The sequence below is a fragment of the Schistocerca piceifrons genome, chromosome 9, assembly GCF_021461385.2.
Source record: "Schistocerca piceifrons isolate TAMUIC-IGC-003096 chromosome 9, iqSchPice1.1, whole genome shotgun sequence".
Taxonomy (NCBI): Eukaryota; Metazoa; Arthropoda; class Insecta; order Orthoptera; family Acrididae; genus Schistocerca; species Schistocerca piceifrons.
This window is the reverse complement of record NC_060146.1, coordinates 32,763,964-32,781,051: the sequence shown is the minus strand read 5'-3', so window position 1 is coordinate 32,781,051 and position 17,088 is coordinate 32,763,964. Positions and strand designations below refer to the sequence as shown.

Here is a 17,088-nt window from a genome sequence, read left to right as displayed (position 1 = left end):
AAAAATAAAACTGTATTACCCAGAAGCAAGTTAATTCTTAGCACGTCTAATGGCAAGCCATCTAGACTTACCACATTACCCCATTACATGACCGTAGAAGCCACACACATCACAAGTGCTTGGTACAAATTTATCGCAAGGAGCGGCGTGACCTGTTAATCCACACACTACACATTTAGATGGTACTAAGTTAACGTGACTATCATTCCCACGAAACTGCGATAAATCTACAGGGCTGCTAGGCCTTTCAGTTGACACTCAGAAAGCAGTTGCTAGACTCACCCTATTCGGTGTTTCTCGGTTGCTCCGCACGGTGCTAATCAAAGTCGTGGCGTGGGTGCGTCTGGCACCGCTTGTTACATCTTCTGCACCACTTGTTAGCAGCAGAAACAGTGGCTGCCCCAAAGACTGAGACGGCGTTGAGTTTTACAGTTGTTTATTGAACTTTCTTTACAATTTCTCCCTCGTCGTCGCTGCCCAGCCCTGCGGATCCCTCCGCCTGGCTGCTACTGTGTAGATTCTCCGACAATGAGCGCAACGCACGCTGCTGATCGCCATCGGGAGCCTCAGGCCACCAGTGGTCTGCTGAAGCCAGGATGCCCTGTGGTTGAGATGAACTTATCGCCGCTCGGCGCCCCCAGTACGGCCACGCCCACGGAGGCGCGTCGCCGTGAGGTCAGCTGCCGACACCTGTTGCACCGGCGGCTGCGAAGCCGTCAGTCGCGAGGTCCCGTCATGGACGGACCTTGCGCCGTGGACCCGGGTTGCCGTGAAGCCCGGGCGCCAGTCGCCGGCGGCGCCTGTGACCGAGACCGCGCTGCGGCCGATCCTGCTGTAAGTTCTCGCTGTAGTTAGTCAGCCATGATGCCGACCGAACTCGGGTCGACCCCCAGAGCTGAAGTTGACATCTGGCGGCGAACGGATGACTCCTACGAGCTGGAACAGACTTCCGGAATCGTCACCTACGAAGATTGAACATTCGGACACGGACCACGTCCATCCTCAGATCCGAACTGCCTCCTAATGACTTCTGTCTGTTGCTGCCTGCGCTCCACTATTTATATCCGGCAGGAGGACGTTTTTTACCCTCGGTGGTAGCTTTTGTTATTACTCCCGCAGTATATTGCAGCGTAACTTAGCGTGCTGGCCTCACTTCTCCTTACTCAGCACTCTCCAGGCTTCGCTCGGCGCTCGGTCTGTGTGCATCCTTGCGTCAGTCTGTTGGTAAACTGCTGCTGTCAGCAAGGCTATCTCTGCGTGCGTCGCTGGCGTGCCTCTGTTTTGCCATTCTCCACTGCATGAAGCAACGCTATATGTGGCCGCAACAGATTATACGAGACCAAGAATTCCAAAATGAGTACAGCATGTGTAAATAAAGGGAAAGTGTAGAGCACATAGAGAAAAAGATGCAAAAGTGTACATGTACTGTTTTAGAGTACGTCTGGTCACCCTGGGTAGGCAGGTTGCAGGCAAGGAAGACAATACAAAGTGCACTTGAGCATCTGGTTAATGTGTCTCCCAAAAGAAAGAAAAATGGATCAGACAACAGCTACAGATGAATGTGATATTGACAGTAAATAAATTAGGGAACTTCGTAAACGAATAGAAGAATTAGAATACAGGAACAACAAACAGACAGCTATATGTGCAAAACTGAGGCATAGTGAGATGTGCCTGAAACTAAAAGTGAAACCTGATGTTGCGAATATAAAAACACCACCCGAAGTATCAAAAGAAGCGACTGCAGAAGAGGGCGACTGGAATATTAGACAAACTATTTTCAAGAACGCAGATAAACTGCTTTCTGAGTGGAAAGAAACAAGCAAAATGGCAAAGAGAAGACATCTGTAAAGCAGTTACTCTTCGTTTAAAATCAAACGTGGTAAAATAATCTATTATAAACTGAGTGAAAATCCAAATCTACAATAGCTGTTTATTGTTTCTTTCTCTGCATGACGATCGGTTTCATGCCCTCGAGGTATATCTCCAGGTCATGTAAAACCAATACTTGTAGTGCGACGATTTCCAAGGTGCAAGTGCGTATAAAAACATGTCACTCCGCGGTAAAATCGTGGATGAACCGCCAGATGGGCATCCGATCCGAACCGTGCATGGTCAGTAAAAAATCTCTCAAACTGTCGAAAGACGAGCGCGGACAGCACACGACAATCCGTGTCTGAAAACCATCGTCAAACTCCACGGAGGAAACAAAGAATTAAAAGACGCACAATCCTTGGAAGTCGTCACATACTAAAATATATTGGCAGGTGTCAAATAGAACTGCACGTTACAGCGTTAGGCACACACTCTTCAATTGTACGTGTGCTCACATTCGAGGAAATGAATGTAAACAGCAATTTACATACGATTCTGTTGAAGATCGTGTTGTAGCGCCGCACACTGACGTGTTGTTTGATATGGTACGCGCCGGCTTCTGTGGCCGAGTGGTTCTAGGCGCCTCAGTCCGGAACCGCGCTGCTGCTATGGTCGCAGGTTCGAATCCTGCCTCGGGCATGGATGTGTGTGATGTCCTTAGGTTAGTTACGTTTAAGTAGTTCTAAGTCTAGGGGACACCCGTAGTGCTCAGAGCCACTTGAACCATTTTTGATATGGTACGCAATTTATTTTCAGGATGGAAGCAACCAGTCTACTATGATTTTCGACACACCGATACAGGTGATCAACTGAACACACTCATCTGCTTCATACATCTTGTTGGCTACAATGATGCTGCGGAAACGTGTGACCTCAGCACAAGAAACTGATCTGTTCGGAAAGGTCTTAATGTAACAGAGACAAATTCCTCCCTTCGAAATCCGCAATGTGAAAATAAAAGAATCTGGGTGTTTTCAGAGTTCCACATTTATTTAAATTAACGAGTAACCACTTTCAGGACGATGGAATAAGATTTCCAAGTGGGAAAACTGTTAACAAATCTTCTTGCATTAAATAGGAGTGAAATAAAGTTGTGTCCTAAACCATCGCAAATCCACCTCAGTGCCAAGGACAGAGAACGTCCAAGGGTTTATGAAGTTATGCAACTTTTTCGAGTACGACGGCTAAAGCCATAAGATACCTGATGCTCGAAGAAGACGAAGCGGCAATATTTTTTTTTTTTTTTTGTCAGTTTGTAAACGACGTATGTGACTTCCTGAATGCCCGGAGATCCAACGACAAGAATACGTTATCCTGTGGTGATGGGATGCACAAGGTCATTCAGGAAAGAATATTAAGGGACTGTGCACGTGTGCCGGAAACAAGTGCGTAGGTAGCACATATCGTTTGCTCTCATTCCAGAAAGGCATCATGATAACTATTCGGTCGGTATTTGGACTGTTTTCAGACCTTCAGCCAATGCAAATGAGACATATTGCAACTGCAAAACTGAACGAAGACACAGTGAAAAATTTTTTCTCGCAGGTGAAAGGACTTAGAGGACTTGCTTATTTCCACTTGAATCTTTCTTCAGCAGAAGTGAAACATCGACTCCAACCACTACTCTTGGGGTACAGTGCTATAAAATGAAACGTCTGTACAGGCAGATGACAGTGATGGACTTCTGACGTCACGTTTGTTCAGAGGAATTTTGCCCGGCATGAGCTAAGCACTGGAAATGGTAGATGGTGAAGAAAGAGAATTGCGACATGTTAACTTACCTCTACAACCTGCAGCAGAAGATCAACTGTCAGCAAGGAACCCGACTGCTTTGCTGAAGAACTCCTGTGTCTGGCAGGGTACATCGCGAAAAGAAGTATAACGACACACTGGGAACACCGTCTAGTGACATTTTAAGTCCTTCTCCATCGAATGTGGAACATTTTGGCTGCACTGAAGTCCTATCTCACGGTAGGCTTACAGTTCCTTTCTACAGGGACATGGCGGGAGACGCAAGATAAATGTCCAGAGAAACCCAACTCAAAACACTGGTGACTCACTGTAGCCACCTACCTCAAAACTTGCATGAAAGAAAAAGCTGTTTATCTCAGCATTATGTAGCAGAAGTTAAACTGACGCCTACGAAAGAAACGACGTCTGTGACAGGCTACAAAACTCTAGTGGGTGGAGATGTAACAAGTACGAACGCCCTGATTGGCCAGAAAGAAAACGTGTGGCCACCAGCTTTGATATAGGCAAATTGCAGACAGCGTAACTGGCTTCTTATTTTGCAGAAAATCGCCGAATGTTTGAGCATGGCGACATGCGCCGCACTGAGACGATTGCGAGAGACATTATGTGAACACTTGTTGACAGGCTCTAGTGGAGTTAAACTGCACTCTCCTAGTATGGAGAGTAGCACGGAGCACTGACAGTTAATGCTTGCAAGCGATTTGAGAGCAACGTCGTACATGCTATTCCAGCCAAACAGCGTGTACCGTGTCAATTAACCTAGCTAGGGAACAACTAAGAGTCTTGGCTTCACCAACAACGTAGAAAATGTATGCAACTGGTGTTTAACAGCTGAGAGAGATTTAGAGTAGGTTCTCAGGTTGACAGCTCGCGCCGACAGCAGCCACTGCGGCCGCTGGTGCTAGCTCGTGCCACACCAGCAGGTGGTATTCGATTGACACTCGGAACTGCGGTCGCCTCTGTCTCTCCTTATTGTCGTATATTCCACCATAACCTGCAGTTAAACATATTCACGACTGTCGGGCTTAATTGAAGCAGAAACACGAGATGTCTGATCTAACGAAAACGACTGATCAGCCACTGTAGAGTAATGAATTGTATTAATTGTATACTTCTTTTCGATTTCTCTTAACTGACCCCCATTCAATTTTGGGTTTTTTCGTTGTGCATTTTAGTGTAATCGATATCTCTGGCCCAATTGTATTTAATTTGTTTGCATTTTTATCAACCCCCAGACATCTTACCATTAAGGAACGTTACAATAGTTGGGAATTTCGCTTCACAGTTGTGAACACCCAGTATCAATATTTTACCATGCTGTACGTAATTTTGCTAACATTGCTATGTCACGAAGTCATACTTGGTGTAAAAATGAACCTTAATAACGAAAATCTAAGATCTTCATTTTTGCTAACATATAGTTATACCTGAACTCGTACACTAATTTCTGTTAGCGATAATATTTCCTTTCCAGGGAGTGTAGTGGAACCGGCATTGAGATAATTGTCTGATTACATCATTGTCCGTATTGCTGCACTCTTCTGAACTCTGCATGCGTGAAATGGTATCTTCCTACCTGGCATACCATAGGTTCAACATCAAATTCCTAAAACACTCACAGAGCGACCTTGCGCAACCGTGGTAGGAAGATAGATCAGAACCAGTCTCACACTTGTTAGAAGCAACACATAGGGGGTTGGGGTTGTAGTATACTCATTGAGTAAGCATTTAAAGCTGGTTCTTGATACTTTTTAATAGACTTTCTTGGGACAGTTTATGACTGTCTTCAAGAATATGCCATTCAGTTCCTTCAGTATCTGTGTGACACTCTCCCATGGATTAAACGAACCTGTGTTTATGCGTGCAGCCCTGCTGTCTATACGTTCAATATTCCATGTTAGAGCTATCTAGCATGGGTTCCACATACTTGAGCAAGATTCTAGGACTGGTCGCACAAGTGATTTGTAGTAGTGGGGCAAGGTTCGTGTCAGGCCATTCTGCATTGTTGCCAAATTTATTCAACATGGCGGCGATGACGTCATCCATGATGGCGGCTTTTGGCGGGAAAATAGGCCAATTGTGCTACGTCCACTAACCTAACCTCCAGAAAAAATGGTGGGAAGTTTGAATTTTGGCGAGAAAATAGACCAATTGGACTACGTCCACTAACCTAACCCTCCAGAAGAAATTGGCGCCAAATCCAAATTCCAACAAGATAATGCATGCAAAACCGTACTCGTCTTTATTATTACTCATTATTATTCATTATCATTTATTATCATTCATTACCATTCATAATCATTTATTATCATTTATTATAATTGGCCTACCTCCACTAACATAGAAAATCGCGCCATGTTCAGATTCACTCTCCATAATCTCTGGAAACCCGTACTTCTATTTATTATTATTATCATTAGCTATTATTTATTAGCATTTATTATGATTCATTATTATTTATTAAAGATGGTCGATTTTTGCGGCAAGAAAGCCAATTCCCTTACTACCATAACAAAAAATCTCTCACAAATTCAAATTCAAACACAATAATCTGTCACACCTGCGAAAAAAAAGAGACCAATTGGGCAATGTGCACTAACCTAAGTCCGCCTCATCCTACGAAGATGGAATTTTTCGCCCTCACTTATTGTTTCACTCCCAAGCTATGAAAATCGCGTCAAATAGTAATAAAGAGCACTTTTAGTAACGTAAGTAACCTCCTGTGAATTCGTGGGAAAAGGACTGAAGTCTTTATTTCAAACAGTACCGTCAGCACTTGTTCTCCAACAGAGTTATTACACATCTTAGAGATCGCAGTCCAGTCGCCACGAGGCCTCCAGTCCAGCTGAATTAGATCATATGGCCACCGGCAAGCGAGCGGTCGCCTCACGTGACGGCGGTCTGATGCGTCCGCGGCCGCTGCCGGTCCAGCGGCCGCCCACATCACAGCCTGCTGCCGCCGACTCGCGTCGCAGGCCCGCGTTGGTCCAGCGATGTAAACATGTTTTCGTGGGCAGTGGAGTCCGCCCCCACCGACCAGCTGGCACCAAAGCTGCTCGCTGGACAGGATGGAACCTGCCGGCTCCGTAACGGTAGGTCGGTTGATCCAGCACCTGGTTGACAAATAATGCCCTGCCGCACGTTTGGTGGCAAAGTTTGCTCGAGAGTGAAATCCTCCGTGACGTCACCACGACGTCCCTCGATAAGTTAATTGATCACCCGACTCTCATTATTCAATCCACATTCTGCGCTTACCTAAACCAAGATCGTCGCGAAAACACACGTCCATACACAGAGCCATCGCGCGCACCTCAGCAAGTGAATGTAACAAAGTTCGCATGACTACTTAATTAATTTGATCAATTAATTAACCTCTCTGATGCAGAAAACTGCCACGTCCACCTAGACATGGAATCAATTTTCGCCACTGCCACGCCCACCTGGACTTGAAATGAAATAGTTAAAGTCCCTACCGATTACCATGTCCCTTTACCGACCCATGTTCGTTGGCTAATATGTACTAATGTGTACTTCCGTTTACTAACGTGCGCTAACGTCTACTAACCCACATTTTGTCTATACAAATAAGCCAAGGTTGAATTCTGATGGTCAGTTCGTGTTTCGCTACCAACACAAGAAAATTATGGCAAACGAAGTCACCAACCTAAGTCACCTGTGATGACTCAAAATCGTCTGGTTTGCCTCTCTCACACACCACTATCGCGAGACCGCCCACGTCACAGTCTGGGCCTTTATACTAGCGTCGGACATAAACCTCTGTAAATATTTTAGCTAAACTATAGCCCGAATACTGCTGTTCAATCCACATGGTCTAGGACATGGTCAGAGCACACCGCCAGTACCTAAGCCGAGTACATCGCTCGCCCCACCTGTAGTTAACCACTGAGAGACGGAGGCATGCTGCAATCACATCCCTCGCGCTCTCGTAGCAACTTGCCTCAGCAATTTGATCTAACAAAATCTGCAAGTAGAAAAAATAACAACCAGATAGAACTCTCTCATATTCTATATCGTCCCACAAATACTTAACTTACATTTTATTTAGGCATAGAGTATATCTAACACTCTCATACAAAAAACACTGGCCCCTGATGTACCTGTTGTCATGTTGCACAGTCGGCACAGCATCCTGTAAACCACTGAGTAACTAGAAACAGACAGACCAAAATATGTTATTCGCACTCTCTAATACCGAAGTCGTTGATGTCATTATACTTACAGTTAAATCTTACGATCGCGGTCTCAATTGATTGGCATTCCACAACGAGCTAAGTATCGGAAATACACTCTCTTGACCGCTGTTACTCTGGAAATATCTCTACCGTCCTCACGACTTCCTCTCTACTCATCACATAACATAAACAATATTAACTTTACAATGCAATATATACAATCACTACACAATGTAAACCACAGTAACTTTACAATACAGTACATAGACATTTGACACGAAACAGTGCACTTATCCAGTATATCTCTACAGTATGCGAAAAAAAATCCTATTCCTACAGCGTCTATATACCGCAATGCTCTCCAATCCTAGGAAAGCACCGTCAACCCGCTCTTTCTCTCTACAGACCCGACACTCAGAGCTAATCTTCCCTCTTACGTCAGCCGACCTAAGTCACCCTCATAACTCTTTTTACAAACTCGGTATCGTTCCCCCTCAGCACAAACGCCTTACTGTCTCTCCTTCCTTGTCTGTTCGCTTTTCTACAAACATCCTCAGACACATAGACTGCAAGAACACATGTACATTCTCCATAATATTACTCCATTTTAGCTATACTTCTCAATATCACGCACTAGGCTACACCCTACCGATCACTAGTTCATCAAAATTCCCAAGATATAGACTTCAAATTAATTTTCTACAAAAGCCAAACTTTATCTATGTGCAGCATGCTGTAAACCACTTACTAACTAGAAACAAACATACGCAAAATGATATTTCCACTCTCGAACACCGGTCTCAGTCATGTAACATATTCGAGATCTTGGCTATAATTTACACGTCGCTAACTAAGGTGTAGAGAAGAGACAAGCGTGTATCCAACACACCACAGTTGATCTTCACTCAACTGAATAAACGAAGCAAATGTGCAGAAGTAGACAACCGAACAGTCTACATTCCATCGAATAACACTCCAACGCAAATCAATCATCTTCTGAAATTCTCACTTGATGACCATTATTAATTCGCTATTCGGTCGTCTAGAGCAGGGCTTCCCTACGTGTGGTCGACGGACCCCTTAGGGGTCCGCCGGCTCTTTCTAGGGTGTCCGCGGCCACCTTTCACCAATTCGTGTAAAATAATGAGTAAAATTATTGAATAAAAATGAGAAAACCAAATTCATCACTATTTTTTTTCGTTTGAAAAACGTGTACTTTTACTTCAGGTGGTATTCCCAATTAGCCTTTGCGGTTCCGAAGTGAGAACGCATACACAGTTTAGTGCCGGAGAATGCGGCTTCTGTGATCGACTGTTTCGCAACAATAGGGGGTCGTTTGTGCGCTAGCTCTCGGCACTAGGTGCGCTGAAACCTTTTACGCATGCGCGGAGCGAGCTTTGTCAACCAATCACAGCGCTCGCTGGCACGTATGCGGCCCCAGGCATAATTAAATGTTAAACTTGCTTTGTCACTGCACTACCTACTTCATAAGTCGATTATTGACCGGTTTATTACTTCTAACATTGATCGGTGGCTGAAGTCAAGATCATTGAAGAAGGGTACAGCTTCTCCATCGCCTTCACAACAAGGGAAGTTCCCAGTTGAAATGAATGAGGAGGGAGGACGATCAAAGGAAGAACAGGAACAGACATACAGAAAACAGAGCAAGCGCTCTCCGAATGTGGAGGTGGCTGGATACGCCTGGGTTACATTTACAGGCAATTTTAGAGCACAGAACGATATGTTATGTCGTGGTCGCATGGACGGATCTGATATAAAATCGAAAGAAATGCGAAAACTGATTAGGGCATACGTATAAACTAACCTAATATACGCCGAAATGCGGTGAAAATGAGGACGTGCTTGCTTATCTTCTGGTTCGCATATAGCAATTTGTACATGGAGTCAAGTATGCGGCAACAAGAGGAATGTAGGAAAACGATGACATCGAATCGAGCAGAATCAGGAAGGAAGTCAATTTTTTTCTCGTTGAGTTCGTATTATAGTGTATGTCTACTGAGGTAGCAGTGATACACGCGAGTTGAATACTGTATTTGATGCTTTTCAGGAGGACAGAGAATCATTCACGTCTAAACTTACTCACATCTGTGTTAAATCATAACAGAGGGTGTACAGGGTGATCGATTGAGACAGTGTTGTAACTAGGTAGGATTTAAACGTTGACTCATTTATTCTAGAGAAGGACAAGTTGTTTAAGGTCAATTTTTTTCCCCAGTGTTCTATCTGGATACTTTAGTCACGTGATATAGTCTGCGTTCCAGTTGTATGCAGCTACAGTACTTTACACATGATAGATTGGATGATTTACGTAAAAATGTGCCAAACTACGTTTGCGTATAAATATCACTCCGTCCTTGTTCTTCTTAACTGTATGCTATTAAATTAAGGCACTTTGAGACCTGTTACTATGACCGCTATACGCAGAGAGATTGATCGAGTACTATGCGCGAAGTCTTAGAAATATGTATATCGTTATCTGGTATACTTTGATCGTTTTTATGTGTTCGAGAATTAAGTGTGAATGGACGTACTGAACTGTCATCTATCAATGCTCGCAATGACACTTGCAAAGTGGAGGAGGTATGGTTTAGCTATGATACTGAAATTAGGAAAACATGCTGTCACATGATTGGCCAGTGTAGGACTTACTGTAAAATTTTTCGCGATGTCAGCTGTGATGGATAATATTACAGTAGATCGGTGGTGTCTTATCCATCCCATCCGTGCATTGGGTACCACATAATGATTGAGTGACAATGCTTGTTTGAGTTGGGGAAGAAATTTTGGTTGATGGACTGCACCTTCTAGGGTTGCTAGCACCGAAAACGGCGAACAATGACGAGAAGTGGAATGCAGAGTTATCAACAATTGGGTCATTGCGATATGTGAGTTTGAATGTAGAGGCCGTCAATCACTTTCGGGGGGTAGTTTGGAAAGTCACCACAACGCCACCAGGCTCTTCTAGTTTCCTTGTGTTGTGGCTGTCCTTTATTTAAAATCATTCAATGTTATACTATCGACTGTAAGAATATGATTTACAAGGTGCAAGTTGTAGTTTCCTGTGAGCGGCAGTGCATCAGGCCGTGTTAATGTCTGTGCAGGGCAGGAATTCTAGTTAGAGGTCTATGGCACGCTAAAGTACTAGGACTGTGCTTAATAACGACGAGTACGAGGTGAATTTTATATTATTACATTAAGAATATTTTTGGTCTTCTAATACACAAGTCTGGAGATGTCTGTGTATGTGGGGGTGTAAATGCTTGTACAAAATTATTATAACAGAGTGGGTGGCATATAAGTAGAACAAGTGCCATGAAAGCGTGTTTTGAAGGAGTGAGCAAGTGGATGTCACGACTCATCTACGACTGTATCATTATGACATGTAAATAAATATCTGATATTCTAAATTGAGGTCTTTTTTTTCTTTTTAATCATATGTATGACTTCTGCTTGGAATTACGTTTGTCTATTTGTTCTAAATGCATACTCATCTATGCTTAGAAAGGGAGAAGGGGAGTTTTGACAGGAGTGAATAGGTTTTTATATATGAGAGTATTTAAGATTTGTGAGTGGAAATTGTCAGCGCAGCGTGAATGACATCGGGTTCGCTGGCTGGGGGAGACACTGTTTATATGTCGAGTTGGAGATGCTGGGGAGGATAGAGATCTGCGCTATTCAGACTTCCATTTGTGCAGTATCTGTCGTTAGACAATAGCTGGAGTGGAGGTATAGAGAGAGCCCACTTCGGCATGCTGGTCCTGGGCCTTAGTGGATGGCTGTTTAGATGGACAGATATGTGGCTTTGACATGCCGCCGCCGGCGCTCGCATTTCCGGCGAATGGTCAAGACAAGGTCCTGTTGCAGTAACTGAGATCGTTCTGTTTTCTAGACAGGCTGCAGAAGGTAATGGATATGACTTTCTCTGACTTAAATTGCAGATATCAGATGCGCAAAGATCTGGAAATGGGGTCAGCTGAACGATGTGTAGGGTGTGACAAAAGCCAAGCTGGAATTCTACTGTAGCATGCAGGTTCGGGAAAGGTGACACGTTTCGCACTGGGTGCAGTCATCTTGAATAACGGCAATTGCGTAATCAACTGATGTGATGAGAGAGCGCTCTGGTGGTTGTGATAGGAGCTAAACCCAGTTGAACTTGGAGCCATTTTTGTTAAGTAAACGAATTGTATGATCTTCCACCAAAATTCAATCTCACTACCAAAATCGGACATATTGAATGAGATCCTCTGCTGGTGGCGATGTGTACTAACCCAGTTGGACTCCGAACCTCGTGGAGAACACACGCGCATGATATAACTAATAATAAATAATAATAAATGATCATAAATGGTAATAAATAATAATAAATAACTGGTGCAGCTGTCTGAACGCAGAGAGCTGTTGGAGTGTATCGATCTGTAAGAGTTAACTTTGATGTTCTCTAGACGACCGAATAGCGAATTAATAGTATGTGTGGGGCGGCTTTGGTGATGAAGTGAGAATTCGAGAAGATGATTGATTTGTGTTGGAGTGTTATTCGATGGGGTATAGATTGTTCGGTTAACTGCTTCTGCACATTTGCTTCCTTTGTTTAGTTGAGTGAAGATCAACTGCGGTGTGTTGGATACACGCTTGTCTGTTCTCTAGACCTTCGTTGACGACGTGTAAATTATAGCCAAGATCTCGAATATGCTACATGACTGAGACTGGTGTTCGAGAGTGGAAATATCATTTTGCGTATGTTTGTTTCTAGTTAGTAAGTGGTTTACAGCATGCTGCACATAGATAAAGTTCGGCTTTTGTAGAAAATTAATTTGAAGTCTATATCTTGGGAGTTATGATGAACTAGTGATCGGTAGGGTGTAGCCTACTGCATGATATTGAGAAGTACAGCTAAAATGGAGTAATATTATGGAGAATGTACATGTGTTCTTGCAGTCTATGTGTCTGAGGATGTTTGTAGAAAAGCGAACAGACAAGGAAGGAGAGACAGTAAGGCGTTTGTGCTGAGGGGGAACGATACCGAATTTGTAAAAATAGTTATGAGGGTGACTTAGGTCGGCTGACGTAAGAGGGAAGATTAGCTCTGAGTGTCGGGTCTGTAGAGAGAAAGAGCAGGTTGATGGTGCTTTCCTAGGATTGGAGAGCATTGCGGTATATAGACACTGTAGGAATAGGATATTTTTTTCGCATGCTGTAGAGATATACTGGATAAGTGCACTGTTTTGTGTCAAATGTGTATGTACTGTATTGTAAAGTTACTGTGGTTTACATTGTGTAGTGTTTGTATATATTGCATTGTAAAGTTAATATTGTTTATGTTATGTGATGAGTAGAGAGGAAGTCGTAAGGACGGTAGAGATATTTCAAGAGTAACAGCGGTCAAGAGCGTGTGTTTCCGATACTTAGCTCGTTGTGGAATGCCAATCAATTGAGACCGCGATCGTAAGATTTAACTGTAACGACTTCGGTATTAGAGAGTGCGAATTACATTTTTTGGTTTGTTTGTTTCTAGTTACTCAGTGGTTTACAGGATGCTGTGCCGACTGTGTAACATGACAACAGGTACATCAGGGCCAGTGTTTTTTGTATGAGAGTGTTAGATATACTCGGGTATGTTTGAATAAAGGTTGGTGATAACAAGTGATATAAACTGTGCATCTTGGGGGAGCTTTCTGGTTCTTTATTCATACACACCCATACAAGAAGCTCTAAAAGTAATACAAAAGAACCTTATGCAACACATGAAACTTTCATACACAGAGATTGTCGAATTTATGGAACTCCTTCAGCTAACCCTAAGTTACAACTACTTTACCTTTAATGGCAACATTTATAAGCAACCAGATGGCCTAGCAATGGGATCATGTATATCCGGTACCATAGCTGACATATACATAAATCACTTAGAACAAAAATTATTTGACAGCCAAGAACCTTGCCTAAGGAAAATAGAATTTTATAGGAGATATGTAGATGACACACTACTGTTAGTGAAAGGAGATACCAAAGACATCACAGACATTCTTAATCATTTCAATAATCTAAATGAGAAAATCAAATTTACAGTGGAACATGAGCAAAATAAAAGTATCAACTTTCTGGACCTAAATATTACAAGACACAACAACACATGCACATTCAAAATTTATAGGAAAAACACAATGACTGACACCACAATCCCTGCAACCTCATGTCACCCAAATATTCATAAACAGGCAGCTTACAGGTCAATGCTGCATAGGGCAACAAAAATACCATTGAACCAAGAAAATATGCAACAAGAAATAAACACAGTGAAGAAGATTGCAGTTGCCAATGGTTACAATGCTTCCATGGTTGACACAGTCTTAGACAAAGTGAAGAGAAACCCAGGTACAAACTGCACCACAGAAGACAAAGAGAAAAACAAATATATATCTAGCATCCCATACATAGGCAATGTATCACATAAAATTGCAAATATTTTTAAAAATCACAGAGTAAAAATTGGGTTTTCTACATCCAATAAACTACACGAAAAACTAATACATTATATAAAGTGTAACCATGATCCATATTCAGACTCTGGAATATACAAGGTAACATGCCAGGAATGCTCCAAGTTCTACATAGGACAAACAGGCCGAAATATCAACACCAGGTACACAGAGCACATTACAGCAAAACACACAACAAACACACTACATCAGCAATAGCAACACACATACATAATACAGGACACCCATTTGGAAAAATAGAGCAAAATGTCAAAGTACTCCACCGACTAAATAAAGGACATAAAATGGATTTGCTTGAAGAACTGGAGATATATTCACATTACAGAAAATATGAAGATAAAATATTAAATGAAAAACTTGAAAGTGAATCAGTGAATTTCTTCAGATGTTTCGATAATATACTTAAATAAAAATAGTAAAACATGGAAATAAGCACAATTGTAAAATCAGTATAAGTAATTCATGAGCCAAATTGTAAAGATAAATTAACCTCTGTACAAAAGCATATCATAATCTGTGGAAGACCTATAATGTTATCTCTGTGAACTACCTATAAGAAGATCTTTGTAACTGTTTTGTTTATATAAGATATTTTCGATGTGTAAAATGTACAAGTTGTGTGTGATGTTAAGTGTGTGTGACTCTCTACACAAATGGACCATTAGAAAACTGTAAGTACAAATTGTTCTCGAACTTTAGCCACTAACCTCACAGAAAGAATTGATACCCAACTAAAAATCGCGTTTCTTATGTATTACAGTAAAAGTCAACAAAATGAAGCAGACTCACACACACTGACAACATCAAAAGAAATGGCTTAACACACATCAAAAAAAAAAAAAAAAAAAAAAAAAAAAAAAAAAAAAAAAAAAAAAAAAAAAAAAAACGAACTTGAAAATGGGAATTAATTCTCGAAACGCGTCGTGCGAATAGTAAAATAAAGAAAATGGTGACTGGTAGCAGAAGATTTATTTATTTATAAACAAACCTATTACAGGTGACTTAGGTTAGTGGCTTCGTTTGCCGCAATTTTCTTGTGTTAGTAGCGAAACACGAACTGACCATCAGAATTCAACCTTGGCTTATTTGTATAGACAAAATGTGGGTTAGTAGACGTTAGTGCACGTTAGTAAACGGAAGTACACATTAGTACATATTAGCCAACGAACATGGGTCGGTAAAGGGACATGGTGGTCGGTAGGGACTTTAACTATTTCATTTCAAGTCCAGGTGGGCGTGGCAGTGGCGAAAATTGATTCCATATCTAGGTGGACGTGGCAGTTTTCTGCATCAGAGAGGTTAATTAATTGATCAAATTAATTAAGTAGTCATGCGAACTTTGTTACATTCACTTGCTGAGGTGCGCGCGATGGCTCTGTGTATGGACGTGTGTTTTCGCGACGATCTTGGTTTAGGTAAGCGCAGAATATGGATTGAATAATGAGAGTCGGGTGATCAATTAACTTAGCGAGGGACGTCGTGGTGACGTACCGGAGGATTTCACTCTCGAGCAAACTTTGCCACCAAACGTGCGGCAGGGCATTATTTGTCAACCAGGTGCTGGATCAACCGACCTACCGTTACGGAGCCGGCAGGTTCCATCCTGTCCAGCGAGCAGCTTTGGTGCCAGCTGGTCGGTGGGGGCGGACTCCACTGTCCACGAAAACATGTTTACATCGCTGGACCAACGCGGGCCTGCGACGCGAGTCGGCGGCAGCAGGCTGTGACGTGAGCGGCCGCTGGACCGGCAGCGGCCGCGGAGAACAAGTGCTGACGGTACTGTTTGAAATAAAGACTTCAGTCCTTTTCCCACGAATTCACAGGAGGTGACTTACGTTAGTAAAAGTGCACTTTATTACTATTTGACGCGATTTTGATAGCTTGGGAGTGAAACAATAAGTGAGGGCAAAAAATTCCATCTTCGTAGGATGAGGCGGACTTAGGTTAGTGCACATGGCCCAATTGGTCTCTTTTTTTTCGCAGGTGTGACAGATTATTGTGTTTGAATTTGAATTTGTGAGAGATTTTTTGTTATGGAAGTAAGGGAATTGGCTTCCTTGCCGCAAAAATCGACCATCTTGAATAAATAATAATGAATCATAATAAATGCTAATAAATAATAGCAAATGATAATAATAATAAATAGAAGTACGGTTGAAAACTTCCTTGCAGATTAAAACTGTGTGCCCGACCGAGACTCGAACTCGGGACCTTTGCCTTTCGCGGGCAAGTGCTCTACCATCTGACCTACCGATGCACGACTCACGCCCGGTACTGACAGCTCTGCTTCTGCCAGTATCTCGTCTCCCACCTTAATTTTGGTGCCACTAACAGCCTTTACACAGGACCAGAATTTATTTGGATTTTGTGAAATGTCGTTTGACAATATTCTGCTAATGGTAGTCATTGAAGACATCACGCATTGCTCTCTTGACACCCGAATGCGTTTCATTCAGCATCTCTCTATCTGTAGATCTATGATTTGTCTTACACCCACTATTAGGTAATCTGTTTCTTTACTGTGACTGTGTACCACGGAGGTTCCCTCCGATTATGAACTGTTCTACTGGGAACGTATCTATCCAGTGCTTGGTCAACTATTCTTTTAAACTCGAGCCAGAGTTCCGCTACATGCTACTGACTTGTTCCCCATTGAGATATTTTCAAGTTCCTCAGTGATTATTTTATCTAGTTTACTGAACATATGTATCTTTCTGCTTGTTTAACTTGTCCTTTGTACTTTGGTAATC

At 42.5% G+C, this 17,088-nt stretch overlaps 1 protein-coding gene across 1 annotated transcript in view; it reads right to left on the bottom strand.

Moving 5' to 3' along the window:
• Window positions 1-16,007, bottom strand: part of LOC124716668 (cilia- and flagella-associated protein 58-like) — a 300,831-nt gene extending 284,824 nt beyond the window's left edge. Inside the window, exon 1 of the mRNA XM_047243206.1 lies at window positions 15,917-16,007. Within this exon, the coding sequence (XP_047099162.1) occupies window positions 15,917-16,007 (91 nt within the window). The remainder of the gene's footprint in view (window positions 1-15,916) is intronic.
• Window positions 16,008-17,088: the final 1,081 nt, after the last annotated feature.